General features: G+C 34.7%; 1 protein-coding gene across 10 annotated transcripts in view; it reads left to right on the top strand.

Moving 5' to 3' along the window:
• The window catches only part of LOC125649376 (regulator of G-protein signaling 7-like), an 86116-nt gene that overhangs the window by 46925 nt on the left and 21909 nt on the right, over positions 1-17282 (top strand). For 7 of the 10 annotated variants that reach the window (XR_008803170.1, XR_008803169.1, XM_048876883.2 and 4 more), the window contains 4 exons: positions 3313-3364; positions 5103-5244; positions 14661-14742; positions 15021-15107. Coding sequence is in view for 8 of the 10 variants with exons in the window: in XM_048876883.2 (XP_048732840.1) it covers positions 3313-3364; positions 5103-5244; positions 14661-14742; positions 15021-15107 (363 nt within the window). In the remaining 2 variants the exon portion in view is untranslated. The remainder of the gene's footprint in view (positions 1-3312; positions 3365-5102; positions 5245-14660; positions 14743-15020; positions 15108-17282) is intronic. The other 3 variants (XM_048876887.2, XM_056165768.1, XM_056165769.1) reach the window with 1 other exon arrangement.

The raw sequence follows: 17282 nt of genomic DNA, 5'->3' as shown, positions 1-17282 counted from the left end.
ATTTGTAGAGATTGATAATGGAGGAATATTGATGCGGGTCACTTAAAACTGCATTGCATTTAAGCAAATGTTACATGCTGAAGCGTTCTCACCATGCAATGTGGAATTTATTTAAAACAGTACTGCTGTCTTCCCAGGGTTTTAGTCTGAGCTTCAAATAAAATACGCATTAAAATTGAGGTTTTTACCTTCATATGAATATCTTTGAAATGCTTTGGAATTCCTTGAAATACTTCAAGAGTTCTTATATTGCTAAAAATACTTCATCAGTTTGTGTTTCAGCATTTAATGGTCATCTGATCAATAGCTCACAATCAGATAGGATTTCTTCAACTCGAGTGCCTTTAAAACTTGTCTGGTCTACAAGCTTTTTGATCTCTCAGTGATCTCACAGCAGTGATCATGTCTATAATAGCCTTATAAAGCTTTTCTTCACATTTTGATACTTCTTTTTCATAAAGTTCGAACAGGATTGCAACTATATTGTCAACCAACCTCAGGTAAAGGGCATTCAGATTTCTTCAAATGAAGAGTCCCCCCCCCCCCCCCCCCGTCCCCCCCTTCGAAATGGAAATGATTAAGAAATAGTAGTATACCCATGTAAAGCGCTTTGGTAGAGTCACCGGGCCAGAGGAGATGTTTGTTCACGTACTTTTATAGAGAGTGTTCAGGTCATGACCCCAGGTGGAAACAATTCATTAAAATAGCAAGTGTTCATCCACACGTTGTGTAGATTTGAGTCGAGTGTGGACGTGAAGTTTGAGATTTATTTGAGTGAGACCCGATTCCTTGTTTTCGTGAATCATTATCCTCTTTTTACTTAAACGTACACCAGGGAACAACCTCTACCCTACTCGTATTCAAAAGAAGGGAAGTCTTTCATCTCGGTATTGATTGCATTAGGACCAGAAGACCTGCTTTTTATTTTCCATGTCTCCTTCACTAAGTGTACTGATTTCATGTCGTTATTTGTTCTCGTTTGGCTGCTTCCACTTCTGAAATCAAAGGAACAGCAGAAGAGTGCTGATAAAGCTCTTAAACGAATCACGCAGGTCAATTCCGTCCAGAGTTGTGCTGTTACGTCAATCATTTTTTACCCTTCCAACGAAAGTCGCAGGCGATTGTTGAATCACACATTTTCATGGTATGCATGGGCACATTTATCATTATTATTTTTTAATATTAATATCATAATTTTTATTTGAACTACTTGTAAAATGCAAAAACTAATTAGACAGTCAGAAAGTGCATTCTGGGAAATGATTAACGCTTTTTAAATCCCGGTCTGTTCCCTATACATGGCTACAGTAAAGCACACTTGTAGAGAAGTGCTGGGGATTAATAATTTTGATTCGTTATAAACATAATCTGTTATATCTATTAAGTTGATGTAAGCATGGATACATTTTAAGTTTGTTTTGCTGTAATTGTGTTGGAATTCACATACAAATGTCGGGTCATATATGGAAATAAATCCCCATATATTAATTATATATTCTCTACAACCCTTGGCTGTGTTAGGACGATTTTCGTAGCTTTGAATGCATGGTGTCCTCTAGCGGATGGAGAAAACAAACTGTTTGATTTACGTCATGTTCAACCAATGAAAATGCATTTTTCAACTACACTTTGTGTGTTGTTAAAATAAAAATAGCTGCACCCAGTGAGTTACACATTTATATTGATAGATGCATGTATTGTGATGTGTGTCTTTCATGATTTCAAAGAATTATGATGATGATGCAGAAGGGAATGTGCTTTGCTGCAATCAGTAATCAGCTGAGCGTTTGATTAACACATAACTGACAGTGATCAGCTGAACGTTTGATTTACACTGACATGAAAATGGTATACATGATAGCTTGATGCACATTGATTTTCTGGAAAGAACATTTGAGAAGTCCTCACAAATTCTGGCTTGGTGCTGCAGTGACATTGATACAAATATGTATTCTGTATATATACATTGCCGGTACAGGGAAGTTTTTGCCCAATTTGCCCGTTTTAGATGTGCCAGTTTAACATTGGGTGAGCTCTTTCTCGATACTGTATTGGACAATATAACAGATATGTAGCACCAAAATTAAGATCTCGTAACTTTCAGACGCAGTTACGACCAAACAATGGTTGATTGATTGTGTATTGTTTAACGTCCCACTCGAGAATCTTTCACTCATATGGAGATGTCACCACTGCCGGTGAAGGGCTGCAAAATTTAGGCCTATGCTCGGCACTTACAGCCTTTGAGCAGGGAGGGATCTTTATCATGCCACACCTGCTGTGACACGGGGCCTCGTTTTTGTGGTCTCATCTGAAGGACCGCCCCATTAGTCGCCTCTTACAACAAGCAAGGGGTACTGGGGATCTATTCTAACCCGGATCCCCATGGGACTGTAGCTATGGAGTTTAATTTACATTAAGTGATAATTATTTGTATTATATCACTGTCATAGAATTTCTTGTACTTTCTGTTTCAAATTTGTTATAAAATTACTTTTTACAAACAAATGTGTAACATTTTGATAACTATTTTAAAATACTAATTTGATATTTAACTTGGATTTTTGTACCTTTTCCACCATCGGACCCAAAATGAATTTGGAATTCCCATTGTGTTTCAGAAATGAATTTGGAATTCCCAAATTGCATGATATGGTTGGTTGTGATTTGAAAACTTATATCTCTAATTATCAGGCATGAAACCGGATACCGGAATTATTAAGTAAATCCATAAGAAGCGTTGTCCCTAGATTCCACTTGATGATTTTAAATGACGTGCTTTAATGTCATGACTGGTTTTTTTTTTTTTTTACTGTTTAATTGATGTGCAATGTAAATTGTTTTTTGTTGCATTTTCTGAATACATTGCGTACGTGTCAAATTCATGGAAGTGTTGCATGTGTTTCGATTCACCGGTAATTGATGCAAAAAAAGCAAATTGATTTCATTGTACGATGTATTTGTTATCTCTAGTGCCGAAGAAATATAACGACCAGTGTGCCACACACCTGGCCCAGGGTAAATGGTCACTGCCTGGCTCGTGACTTTTAGATGGCCAAATGACAAAAAGTGGTATAATAAGCGGGCATAATGTGTGTTCTCATAAAATTAGTTTGTTTAAGAGAATTGAAGAGATTTTTCAGCAATTTTTATACACATATCGTAATTCTTGATGGTATGGGTGGCCTACATATTGACTCATCATTAGCAATATGAAAGAATTCTCCTCATCTGATACTATATGTGTAGTGTAATTTTTTATGTACATGTGTATTTTAAATGATATTGATTTATTAAGTAATTTTCTTGCAGACGCCGTGTTTTTGGCCATCAAGGTGCGGAGAACCAGAAAACACAGATTATGGTACGTCTTGCAATCTCTGTCTTCTCAAAATTCATCAAATGTTGGGTAATTGAAGTTTTTTCAATGGGATGAATCTGGGGTCCTGAACAGCAGAAGCAACATTTAGTGTTGTTTGTTAGGTCTTTTGTGTGGTGGGTGGATGTGACATGAATGTCAGTGTTGCACACTATGGTTAATATGATAGTTATGTACATAAAGAAATGGATACGGAAATTGCAAGAGTTGTTTAGTTTAAGGTATAAAGCCCGTCTTTGAGGTAGTGTTGTTTAGTTTGAGGTAGAGCGTATAAAGCCCGTCTTTGAGTTAGTGTTGTTTAGTTTGAGGTAGAGTTTGAGTTAGTGTTGTTTAGTTTGAGGTAGAGTTTGAGTTAGTGTTGTTTAGTTTGAGGTAGCGTTTGAGTTAGTGTTGTTTAGTTTGAGGTAAGTGTTGTTTAGTTTGAGGTAGAGCATATTAAGCCCATCTTTGAGTTAGTGTTGGAAAATGAACAGACTGTGTGCTGTAGTTACCAGTTATTGTGAATGAATAATTAATCTTCTCTCTCTCACACATGAAAAATCATATTACAAGTTCTATTCAATCTTTACATATTATGCACTTTGATTGTACTTGTATGAAAATAAAAAACCCAGTGTGTACACATATAATTACACCGTGGCAACATATTGAAATCCCGGTTGCTTACATTGTATATTTATCCTGCATCAGACAAATTTGTAGATAAATGATTGGATAAAAGCTAATCACATGACGCACTGAATTTTTTTATATTACATCTCTGTCCAGAGGATGTATTAGTTTGACAACTGTGATGTCACTAACGAATCACATGACGCCCCGAAATTTCAATACACCGTCTCCGTGCAAGGCTATATTGGTCTTCCAGCTACCGTAGCTTTCAATGTATGTCTGCATTCAGTTTCAATATACATGGTTTGCTTAACTGCGATGTTTTTATGTTGTGATTACATGATTTTCAATGTGACACATGTATATAGAATTCAATTTAATGATTGAATAATGATTATCAAAGATGTTTCTGAAATCTTTTTAAAAAATTCTGAAGGTCTTCAGCGGGATAAATTCGTTACAGTCAGTTTGGGACATAATACGGAGTCATCCAGGCTGTGAAATAGAAATCCGTATTGAGATTCGGCTTCACCTCGCCCAATACGGATTTCCATTTCATACCCTGGATGACTCCGTATTACGTTCCAAAGTGACTGTAACTAATAATATACTGTGGCTACGTATTGAAAGACTGATCTGTTTTACGTTGTACATATACACTGTGGCAACATTGTACATATATACACTGGCAACATTGTACATGTATACACTGTGGCAACATATTGAGAGACTGGTCTCTTTTACATTGTACATATACACTGTGGTAATGTATTGAAAGACTGATATCTTTTATATTGTATATATACACTGTGGCTACGTATTGACAGACTGATCTCTTTTACATTGTACATATACACTGTGGTAATGTATTGAAAGACTGATATCTTTTATATTGTATATATACACTGTGGCTACGTATTGACAGACTGATCTCTTTTATATTGTATATATACACTGTGGCTACGTATTGACAGACTGATCTCTTTTACAGCTGTATACTTATGACTGATCTCTTTTACAGCTGTATACTTATGACTGATCTCTTTTACAGCTGCATACTTATGACTGATCTCTTTTACAGCTGTATACTTATGACTGATCTCTTTTACAGCTGTATACTTATGCAAGAGAACAATGCAAAACAAACAGAGACTGGAACTAGCAGACTATGAGGCAGAGAATTTGGCAAGACTCCAGAAGATGTTCTCCAGAAAGTGGGAGTTCATATATATGCAAGCCGAAGCACAAGCAAAGTAAGTCTTCTCAATAGCCTGCGTGGGTGTATCTCTTTAAATGACAAACTCTATCACTGGCCGCGCGGTCTTTGTGCACTCTCTAATCCTGGTTTCTCGTGATTTCTGTACTGATATTGGGGCCCACACCATTTGATAGGACTCCATTGTTGTGGATCAGTGTGTGTTGATTAGTTTGTCGACCAGAAATGGTCAGAAGGAAGTAATATTGGATGGATGCATGATGTGTGAATGACAGAATGTTATCTGCTCCTAACAATGGCAGCAAGTCACCTTAAAATGCACTATAGAAATAGTATGAAATGTCATTTGCTATCTTAATTACTTACAAAGTACAGTTGTGTATATATATATATTTATATAGTAAAATTGCACAAAATGTCCATGGTATAGGTAATAAGTAGAAAAAATATATCCAATGATGACTAAGTACACATAATCCACATTTAATTAATTACACTCAGCGCTTTCGCTGTTTAGTTCGGCTCTTCAGAGTGTAACAATTTTTACAAAAAGAGTACAATGTACTTGTTATGACATTGTAGTTAAGACGTCGTTATTGTGACGTCACAAAGGCAGCATACCAAATTGGCGCGAGTTAAAAGTCAATAAGACGCCAAAATTAAAGCAATGATTTGAAATGTAACATCCAAGCTATAATAATTAATTTACCTTCAATTTAGGTTTGAATAACTTTACAAAATAGTCCTCTTTTGCTCTCCATAAGTGTTCATTATTTTCTAAAACTTTATAAAATGGAAATACAGTATTAAAAAGTTTCCATTGGCACATAAATCGAAATGTTCACTGCAGGGTGTATTCCTGACAGACGGGTCCCGTATTTGTTGTTTGTGGACTCTCACACGGTCGGCTAGTTTGGTTTTGGTCTGTCCTATATAGTTTTCTCCGCAGGAAGTACAAATCATGCGATATATTAAATTTCTGGATTTCCACGACATATTAGTATGTATAGTGAACGTTTTGCCACATTTAAAAGTAAATGAGTCTCCTGTTTTTAAATAAGGACAGGTGCCACAACGGGGATCCATACATTTGGAAACTGTAGGTTTTTCTTCATCAGATGAAAATCTGGCTTTTGTTGGTAATTTTTTAAGGTTTGGATATATATATATATATATATATATATATACAGTGGAGCCTCATTAATCCGGACACTTTAGTTCTCAGCAAAATCGTCCGGATAAGTGAAGTGTGCGGATAACTGAATCACATATTTTTTATCTTTACATAAGTAACCAACATGCTTATTTTATTGATGCGTAGTGAATTAAACACATTCTATCATTGGATTTAACCATTTGCGTTAGTAAATAAATCATGATAATGTTAACATTTACATGCATTTCAAAGCTCTAAAATTGAAATATACGTGTGCAGTGTATTTGCCTATGCTTACATTGTACATGTACATGTATATTAGCACTACAAATAAATATTCAAAACTGTGTACCATATGCACTAAAACAATGAAGCACTATATGTAACTATAAATAAATAAATAAATCATTAGTAACTAACATAATCATTTACACTTCAAACATTTCATCACACTTTTACTTCTTAAAGAGGCCGGCCATTTCCATCTGTCACGATTCACGGGTTTGGCGGTCTGTCCAAACAATATTCATCGTCCATATTTCTTATTCTATAATTATCCAAGCCAATATCGGGAGAACAAAATCATTTAAGCCCGTAATATGAAGACCTACTACTGCTTTGATCTAGCCACTCACACCTATTATTTTCATGATGCGATAATAACGGAACAAAACTCGGGTGAAACCAACATTACGGGTACATGCAAAATTTAATTGTCATTTTCCTTAAAATGGTAATTTTCTCACTTCTACCAGAGTTTTAAAATTTTAAAGCAATAAAACTCTACAACATCGTAACAAGAATCAATCGTACACAGGTACATTCTACATGAGTGACATTCTAAACATTAAAAACTTACTACATATACATGTGCATGAACATGCATGTATATTTCACGCCAATCAGCAGTATAAAATCCAGAATCTAGAAGTATAATCTACACTTTTCAGATTTGAATAAGCCGATATCAATTTAGTACAACTGATATGTGTAGCAGTTCAACAACAACAAAATATCATTACTGCATGATGTTTAATTTATTTTAAAATACTATTAGGCTATTGATCAAGACTATAAAATGATATGCTACAGATTTATTTAAAACATTCAACACTACATGCAATAAAGATCTTATATGCGAAAATTGGCAATACAATGTCTTGATCAGCACGTGCTATCTAACTGACATATCATCACACACCACCTAATCAAAGGGAGGTGTTGACGGGGTACAGGTAATCGCTTCAATTAGACAGTTTGGCTTGTTTTCTTATAATTTACGCCTTGCTAAAATTGTCCGACACAGACCTTCCCTCAAAAAAATTACCATCCAGATTGACAGTACAATTTTCAATGCATTTTAATGTTTTGTAGTAAAAAATGACCATCCGGATCCGGAACGCGAATTTCCAGATTAATGGTGCAAAATAACGTATAAAAATTCCGTTTCCTAGAAAAATTGTCCGGAAGGTGAAGCGTCCGGATTAATGGCGTCCGGATTATCGAGGCTCCACTGTATATATATTTAAAACCCAAGTGTTTTAATAGAAAAAACTAAAATTCTGTTAATTACTGTTAGGTTTTAAATCAAATATGAAAAAGAATGGCATAATTGTCATCAGATTTTCATATGAAGACTGACCTGAAATGAAATTCTGCATATATCTATACCCCCACACAACAAAGTGTATAATGTATGTGACCTGGCAGTCAGGCCATATCCTTTTCTTGTCAGCATAACTCCTCTGAAACTGCTTAACAGAATTTCATGAAACTTTGTAGTTGATAAGGACTTATTTTGTAGATGTGCATAATCACAGGAAATCCTGATTCGATTCTTTTTCTGGGAGTTGTGCCCCTTTGAAGTTTGGCGAAAACTAAATATACTACAGAAACAGCGTGTCAATGCAACTCTGAAAATGCTGAACAGAATTTCATGTAACTTTGTAGTTAATGTGGACATACTGTGTAGATGTGCATATTCGCAGGAAATTTTGATTTTATTTTTTTCTGGGAGTTATGTCCCTTTTTGAAAAAGAAGTTTGACCAAAATACACGATTTGGTACTCCTCTGAAACCACTTTTAATAGAAATATTCTGATTTGCTTTTTTTCTTGGGAGTTGTGTCCTTTTGAAAATAAACGTTTGGTTGAAATATATTATTTAGAGTAATTTGCATCAAACGCATTTTAAAGCTGTACTTAAAGAGAATATTTCTGTTTTAAAATTTCACACAATTTATATTTCTAAATAATATTACTTTTTAACTGGAGTAGTACCATCTAGTTAGATGCATGAAAATAGAACAATATAGCAAAGAGGGATATTAAGAAATTGATGTATTTTATGCATAGCACTGCCATTCAGTATGTTTAGCTTATGATGGTTAATCATTGGGGGGGGGGGGGGGGGGGGGGGGGGGGGGGGGGGGGGGGGGGGGGGTGAACTTGCTCACTTTTTCTTCCAATGCATATATTTTGTTGAGAAAAAAATTAAAATTGATCCCTTTTTAGCTCACCTGAGTCCAAATATCAGTAATGGATGAGTTTGAAGGGTAAATGGGATTGAAATTTGTCACAATCTCTTCAAACAGGAGATAATCTATAAATAAGAAAAATAGGATGGAGATATTGCTAAGGGGCAGAATAACCCCAAAGTTCAACAAAAATCAAATACACAATTCATAGATTTAACAAATTATTTACAATGAAATATATCAATGACAAAATTTTTAACTTGCAGGAATTAAAGTTTGTAAAGTAGTGTTTGTTGTTTGTTCACTGGTTAGCTGAATTCATTTGGGAGAATGAGCCTGTTTATAGGATGTGAAGTCCAGTCCCCAGTAATGTAATATCAATTGTTCTGTGTAGAGTCCAGTCCCCAATAATGTAAAATTCAGTGTACTTCTGTAGAGTCCAGTCCCAGTAATGTATTATCTAGTATAATTCTGTAGAGTCCAGTCCCAGTAATGTAATATCCAGTGTAATTCTGTAGAGTCCAGTCCCAGTAATGTAATATCCAATGTAATTCTGTAAAGTGCTTCTTAAAGGGACTGATTCACGATTTTTTCCCCAAATTTTGTTTTTCACTTTAAATGATGAAAATTGATGTACAGTCTGATATGTTTAGAAGGTTTCATAAAAGAATTAAGGTTATTTATCATGATAAAAGTTCATTATAGAGAGCTTATTATTTGTTTTGAAAACAAAGATTGAGGTATGTTATTGTTTACGAAGTTTTCAAAATAAATGGATATTGATCCAAGCTTATATATATCATATCTCAAGTATACTTAAGGTAAAATGTGTCATTTAAAAGTTAAAATTTGTGATTGTACAAAATGAAGATGCTTTAAATTACAAATTAACGTTTCACAGGTTTGTTTGTTTACATAAAAAGACTTGAATCTTTGTTTACTTACTACAGAATAATAGCTAAAATATTGCCCTTATTCTTGCATTCAGAAGGTCCAAATTTTGGTTGTCAACATTAAATGAGTTATATATTTTTTTTATTAACATCAAAAACGAAAAAAAAATTCTTTCGAAAAACGATAACCAGTCCCTTTAACACAAAATTTACAGTCTATTTATACTAAAGCATAATTCCTGCAAATAAAACTTAATTCCTGTAAATAAAACATCATTCCTGTAAATTTTGTTTCTAGAAAGGGTTATTTATTTACATTCCTAGACACCATTCTAGAGATAGATCTTGCAAAATTTTATCTAGCAATATTTAACATCAAGAAACGTACTCTAACATTCCAGCTCCAGATGTGTCATCCTTAGGGTGTTGATCAGGTTACACTGTTGTGAGAATTAAGTGGAAGTTTTTAGATTGCCACTATCCAATATGTAATCCTAGTCTCTGCTTGGACCAAACTTACATGTAGATACTGGCTTTGGCTGTTGTACAATGTATATGTGACCTATATTTTCCAGATGATTGACTAGTTTAAAGTTAAAGGTCTCATTTCCTTTCTCAAGCTTTTAACAGGGCAGCAAGAATTCTGTCATCATTATGCCTAGATGCATAATTGAGCAGTCTAATGCACTGCTAGGAAATTTGTTCTGCAGGGTGTTGCTTTAATATGTATATTTGCTTCATTATGTACATATACTGTGTAAAAAATATTTAATTTTTCTGCAAGTGGAAATTTTTGTGATCCCCAATTGTTGCAAACCACGGTTTTGAGTCCACTCACGCTCCCTCATGATGATGAAGAGAATCCATTAGAAGCACTCGTGGGTAACCGACGATGGTGATCCCCAAAAGATGAAAAAATTTATTCTGCGTTTCCGATTTCTGCAGTTGCATTTTACTTACATGCTGTGTACTGCGATCATTACACAGTCAGTTTGGGACTTCGATTCGCCTCGCCCAGTATGGATTTCCATTTTTCACCCATGATGATTCTGTTTTATGTCCCAAACTGATTTTGTAAATATAATGATATCACGTCATATACTAATATGACATGATTTCATTATCTATTGTCAAAGTTTCTGAAGAAATATCTATTTGAAATTTGAACAGTGCTTATATCACTACATTTTAATTGAAAATTGACATGGTGAGCCTTAGCCCCCAAATATCACTGATCGCCGTTGAGTTTATAGTTATAAGTGGGCCTTGCCCATCCTCTGTTTTATTCACACTAAGCATATTATGATTCATATAACACCAACTAATTGAAAAAGAGACATTGAATTATTAATCAGTTCATAATCCAACATTCTTGTGTATGGTAAAGAACTAAGACCTTCAGAATTTATGTTTTTAAGACTATAGTTTGAGAATCAGGGCATAGTGACGGCCACAAATCATTGTAGGTCATTAAAACTGAATATTGATTAGCTAGGATGATGGTCTTAGTGCACTTTATTAACCTGATACCTCAGTCCCACCATTGTCAGTCAGAATTAAGATTTCATTCGTGTTTTTGGTTTATTGGAATCTTTTTCCAATCTTGTTTTATTTAGCTGATGCAGGTGACTAAATGACTGTTTTCTGTGTTATGGATTTGAATTTCATGATATCGTGTAGATATATTTAATTCATGAATGTAATGTCCTTGTTTCATGGTTTCCATAGTAAGATTTACATTACAGACACTAGCTGTCCCCTGTTGGATTTAATCATGGAATTTGTGTGTCCAGCAGGAGTCGCCTCGGGAGAAGGAGCAGAGGTGCTCTTTGTGGACACACCTCCCTTATCTAATCGAAGTTTCTTTCGAAAAGGAGATTAATGATAATTAATATTTCTAATTATTGATTTGTCATGTCCTCGGAATTCTTCTGATGTCAGCTACACTGACGTCTGCTTCAGTCTACGAATTAAATGATCCTTGTTTATACTCTAGTTATAGTGGGAGAACTCACCTCCGGTTCAGTCTGGATTAACTTGACACACTTTCAATAGGGTCGACCCGCTTCATGTTTGGAGTAGGTTAAATTAAACAAGACCATGTGCAGTGTGAAATCAAAGTGAATATAGAAGCATCACGATCCTGTGACTAAAAAGCATATGAATGTGGAATTTTGTCTTGAATTATTCAGATGTAACAATTAAGACTTATGAAATTGCACATAATACAAACAAACGATCAGAATTTACTGTGTTGCATAAGATAAACAATATACAATTGACTGTTTTACGTAAGATAAACGATATACAATTGACTGTTTTACGTAAGATAAACGATATACAATTTATTGTGTTACATTTGATATGAGACCAGCTAAGACAAACAATATAGAATTGACTGTGTTACGTAGGATTTAGATAAACAATATTAATTTTTACTCTGATTTGATGAGTTGTGGTTTTCTTGAATGCAAGCTTTCTGATGTCCAAATCATTAAATGTTGACCAAGGGCAGATGTGTACAGTGATCTCATTATGGAATTAAATGGATATATATATATATATATAGTGAAATCCTGTCTAAATCCGTCACAAATCATCAAACCTAGTCAGTTAAAACCTCACGGGAGAGAGGCGATTTGTGACATAAAATGGAGTCATTCTGAAATTACCATATAATGTGCTTTAAATCCTATTTGGATCATATTTAGCATACTATAGGATTATTGAACCTCATTAGATGAGTCCTCTTGAAGGTAAAGAGTAACATATTTAACGATTAAGTGACACAAGGAATCGTTTTACTTAATCGTAATTTGCACACAAGCATCAAGACTTTGGATTGTGGAGACCTAGGGTTTTGGACCCTTGTCAGCTAGCTAGCTAGATGTCACATGGTCACCATTGTGTGTGGAAAGTATCTGATCCACAGCAGAAACAGGTGGTGTCGCACCAAGGCATGAAGCATTACAGTGTTTTCATGTCCATATTCCATAATAAAATCATTAATGTAGCATTCTTCAAAATAATAAAGATAATGACAAGGGGAGGGTGTTTTTAAAATCTTCTTGGGAACCATTGAACTAGAAAAGCCAAACCTCAAATGAAGGCTTTTCTCTCTAATGGAGATTGAATCATGACTTCGGGGACCAGAAGAGGGTCACAGTTGGGTTTACTGGAACAGAACAGGGTAAAAGTGGGGTTTACGGGAACAGAACAGGGTTACAGTTGGGGTGAACAGAACAGGGTAAAAGTGGGGGTTTTGGGAACAGAACAGGGTCACAGTTAGGGTTTACAGGAACAGAACAGGGTAAAAGTGGGGTTTACGGGAACAGAACAGGGTTACAGTTGGGGTGAACAGAACAGGGTAAAAGTGGGGGTTTTTGGGAACAGAACAGGGTCACAGTTAGGGTTTACAGGAACAGAACAGGGTAAAAGTGGGGTTTACGGGAACAGAACAGGGTTACAGTTGGGTTTACATTTTTTATATGAAGGAACAAAACTACAAGAGTACAATTTTGTCAAATTGATATTCAAATCTCCTCGCCTGTGTACTGGATGTAAGCTGACTACAGTTCTGTGTTCAGGCAGTTTGAGACTCGTTAGCATATATCATAATTAAAACATTGCTTTAACTGAAACAGTCCGAGTTTGAAGGATATCAGTACTGAGATTTAAAATTATATAAATATTACAATTAATATCAGACTGATCACTAATATTGAGTGGCCAAAGGTAAATTCTCAAACTGAACTAATACAAAGAAATTACATCACTGAATGTTTTAATACAGATTCAAGTTTATTCATACTACAACTCCAGATGCCAGGACCCTAAGATGGGGTTGAAGTTTTGCATAGGAATACATTTGTATGTTGGAAAATTCTTTAAAAGTATATTGTTTAAGAACCACAATGGCTCATAATTTAAATTGTTAATTATGAGCGTCTTGATGTAGATATAAGTTCATCCAGTCCATAAGTAGGTCAGAACAGGTCTACAATGGGGGCCATGGCAGTGTCACAAAGACGTTACAAGTATCTTATGTAGTTTAAATTCACGTCAGTTCATGTTGTGGCCATTTGAGCAAGATCCTGCTAACTTTAAGGAGGTATGCTACACCAGAGAAATTTGATTTGGATGAAAAGTGGAGGATATGTACAACAATATTTTGAAATTGAAAACTTCCAAATTTACTTTATTTAGTCAAAAATGCAGTTTTAGTAAAAAGCAATATGAAAAAAAAAATTAAAACCCCTGCTAGACTCGAACCCGTGATCTACAGTTCAGCAATCAACGTTCTAACCTACTGAGCTAATCAGTTAGGCGATGATTTTTGAAATAAATACACAAATATTGCTAATATTTATATTTTCATCCATGTTTTAAAAGGAAGTCAGCCATTATGACGATGTAAAGTACCTCCTTAAATGCTATTTTCTAGGTGAAAAAGCAAAAGCCTGCTAAGTATAAAATATTGAAGATTCATATGGAGTTGGATTTTATTTTTTGTTGCTAGCTGACATGCTTTTGTGGTAGATTTTATTTTTCAGTGCTAGCTGACATGCTTTGAGTTAGATTTATTTTTCATCGCTAGCTTACATTCTTTGAGGTAGATTTATTTTTTCATTGCTAGCTGACATGCTTTGAGGTAGATTTTATCTTTTCATTGCTAGCTGACATGCTTTGAGGTAAATTTTAATTTTCATTGCTAGCTGACATGTTTTGAGGTAAATTTTATTTTTCATTGCTAGCTGACATGCTTTGAGGTAAATTTTAATTTTCATTGCTAGCTGACATGCTTTGAGGTAAATTTTATTTTTCATTGCTAGCTGACATGATTTGAGGTAGATTTTATTTTTCATTGCTAGCTGACATGCTTTGAGATGAGCTATATAATCTTTGATTCCACTATGTTTCATTCACAGAGTGGACAAAAAAAGAGATAAATTGGAGAGGAAGGTCTTAGATAGCCAGGAGCGCGCTTTTTGGGATGTCCACAGGCCGGTGGTAAGTTTCTGACATCATAATGTTCTTGTTCAATGTGTGTAAACATATTCATGAACAGTTCTAGAATGGCACAGATGAGCAGCATGTTATCTATGATATCTGCTGATTTCCCTTAAATTTAGCACAATCTTCTTGAAAGATATTCAGCTTTGTAAATATCAGGAAATAAAATTAAAAGATTTGCCCAACAACTTATGACCTAGAAAGTTTTTTGGAGAATGAAGAGATTTTTTTGTATATGGTATACTGTAATTATAATAATTGTTTTTGGTTTTTAGCCCGGATGTGTAAATACAACAGAGGTGGACATAAAGAAAGCGTGTCGAATGAATCGGCACTCCAAGCTGACTCGTGTAAGTAGCATGGTAAGTGCATGGTGACCGCCAAGCTGTTCCCAACGCCGGGGCATGGCATCCTAACGGCATCGTCAGTAGATATGGTATAGAACACACTTGTTTGGATTTTTCAGCATGTCATGACGATTCCAGTGATCTGTAGATTTTGGGGTATTCTAAACGTTCTGCGAGTAACACTAAATATTTTCTACAGAAACAATACTTATACCGCAGTTGATGCCAAATGTAATGGTCACTGTAACTCAGTGGTAGAGCGTTCACTTCGTAACTGAGAGGTCGTGAGTTTAAGCTCTGCTCATGCCATGGCAGCGTCAAACCTAAGACATAAATATATACGAGGTAGTGTTTGCTCCTTTGTCAAATACTCAGCATTTAGTAATAAGAACCGTGGGTTTTTCAGATATAACCTTAAAGAGATCTCGTGTCACGGCAGGCCTTAACACAATAAAGAACCTTCACTGCTACGGCTGTAAGCGCTAGGCACAGGTCTAAATTTGTGTTACTTCAGCTGGTGACGTCTCAATAGGAGTGAAAAATTCTCGAAAAGACATCAAACGATAGCCAATTACCTAATGTAATAGTTTGTTACCAAAGCAATTAAAGGGTACAAATTTTAGTCATGCAGAAATTACAATGATGCAATATTTAAACCCTCTCAAGGCGACTGAAATGAGATTTACAATTTTTGTTGTGAATCACACAGGCCATTATTGTAGTGAAGACTATTTTCTTCGTTAATTTTGTATTTATTTAAATGGATGTGGAGACCAGTCATATATTTGTGAGATTTACAACTTTCCAATGTTTTCTATCAATTTACGATAAACATAAACCTCTTTGTTTTTACTGAAAAATGGCCAACTTCCTGGATATACCTAACATGCTTCCTCAATATACATGACATACTTCCTCAATTTACATGACATAATGTCCATGTCACTTTTTTGGGGGTGTATGTTTCATACTTCCTCAATATACACATCATACTTCTTAATTGGCATACTTCCTCAATGTACATGACATATATACTTCCTAATTGACATACTTCCTCAATATACATGACATATTTCCTCAATATACATGACATTCAATATACATGACATTCTTCCTCAATATACATGACATACTTCCTCAATATACATGACATACATCCTCAATATACATGACATAATGCCCATGCCGCATTTTTTTGGTGTATGTTTGATACTTCCTCAATATACCCATCATACTTCTTAACTGGCATACTTCCTCAATGTACATGACATATATACTTCGTAATTGACATTCTTCCTCGATATTCATGACATACTTCCTAATTGACAAATTTCCTCAATATACACATCATACTTCTTAATTGGAATACTTCCTCAATATACACATCATACTTCTTAATTGGCATACTTCCTCAATATACACATCATACTTCTTAATTGACATACTTCCTCAATATACATGACATACTTTGTCAGTATATGCATGACATGATATGAATAATTGATGTTAATAAATAGCACAACCCTGCAGGAGATGAATTTTCCACAGTTTGAGATTTTTATTGTATTCTGGTTGCTTGGTAATTTAGTACTTTATCTGATATTCTCAAGGGGAGTCCTTAAAATCTAACATGTCTTAAAACATTGGTGTAGGGAGTCCTTAAAATCTAACATGTCTTAAAACATTGGTGTAGGGAGTCCTTAAAATCTAACATGTCTTAAAACATCGGTGTGGGGAGTCCTTAAAATCTAACATGTCTTAAAACATCGGTGTAGGGAATCCTTAAAATCTAACATGTCTTTAAACATTGGTGTGGGGAGTCCTTAAAATCTAACATGTCTTAAAACATCGGTGTGAAACTTTTGGTGAAAATTTGTGGCATGCAGTGTCTGCAGTGAAATGACAGCTAGAAAAGAAAACTACACAGGAACAGTCATGATGTGTTGAAATGTTTATAGTATATTTATAACAGAGAAATTTATTTAACATCGTTGGCATAATTTCTTCTACAAATTATTATAAGCTTTTTTCTTTGGACTTGCAAATATTTCCTTTCTTTATAGTTTACTATTTTTTAAGGAACTTTGTGTTTTATCTGGATAGATTCTTTGAACTTTTATTTAGGTTATAATTTTATCTTTTTTTTTTTAAAAGTCAATCTTTGTTTGGACTTGATAGCTTTGTCCTTTA

Source organism: Ostrea edulis, chromosome 5, assembly GCF_947568905.1.
Source record: "Ostrea edulis chromosome 5, xbOstEdul1.1, whole genome shotgun sequence".
NCBI lineage: Eukaryota > Metazoa > Mollusca > Bivalvia > Ostreida > Ostreidae > Ostrea > Ostrea edulis.
The sequence above is the reverse complement of the archived record's forward strand: the minus strand, read 5'-3'. Positions and strand labels throughout refer to the sequence as shown.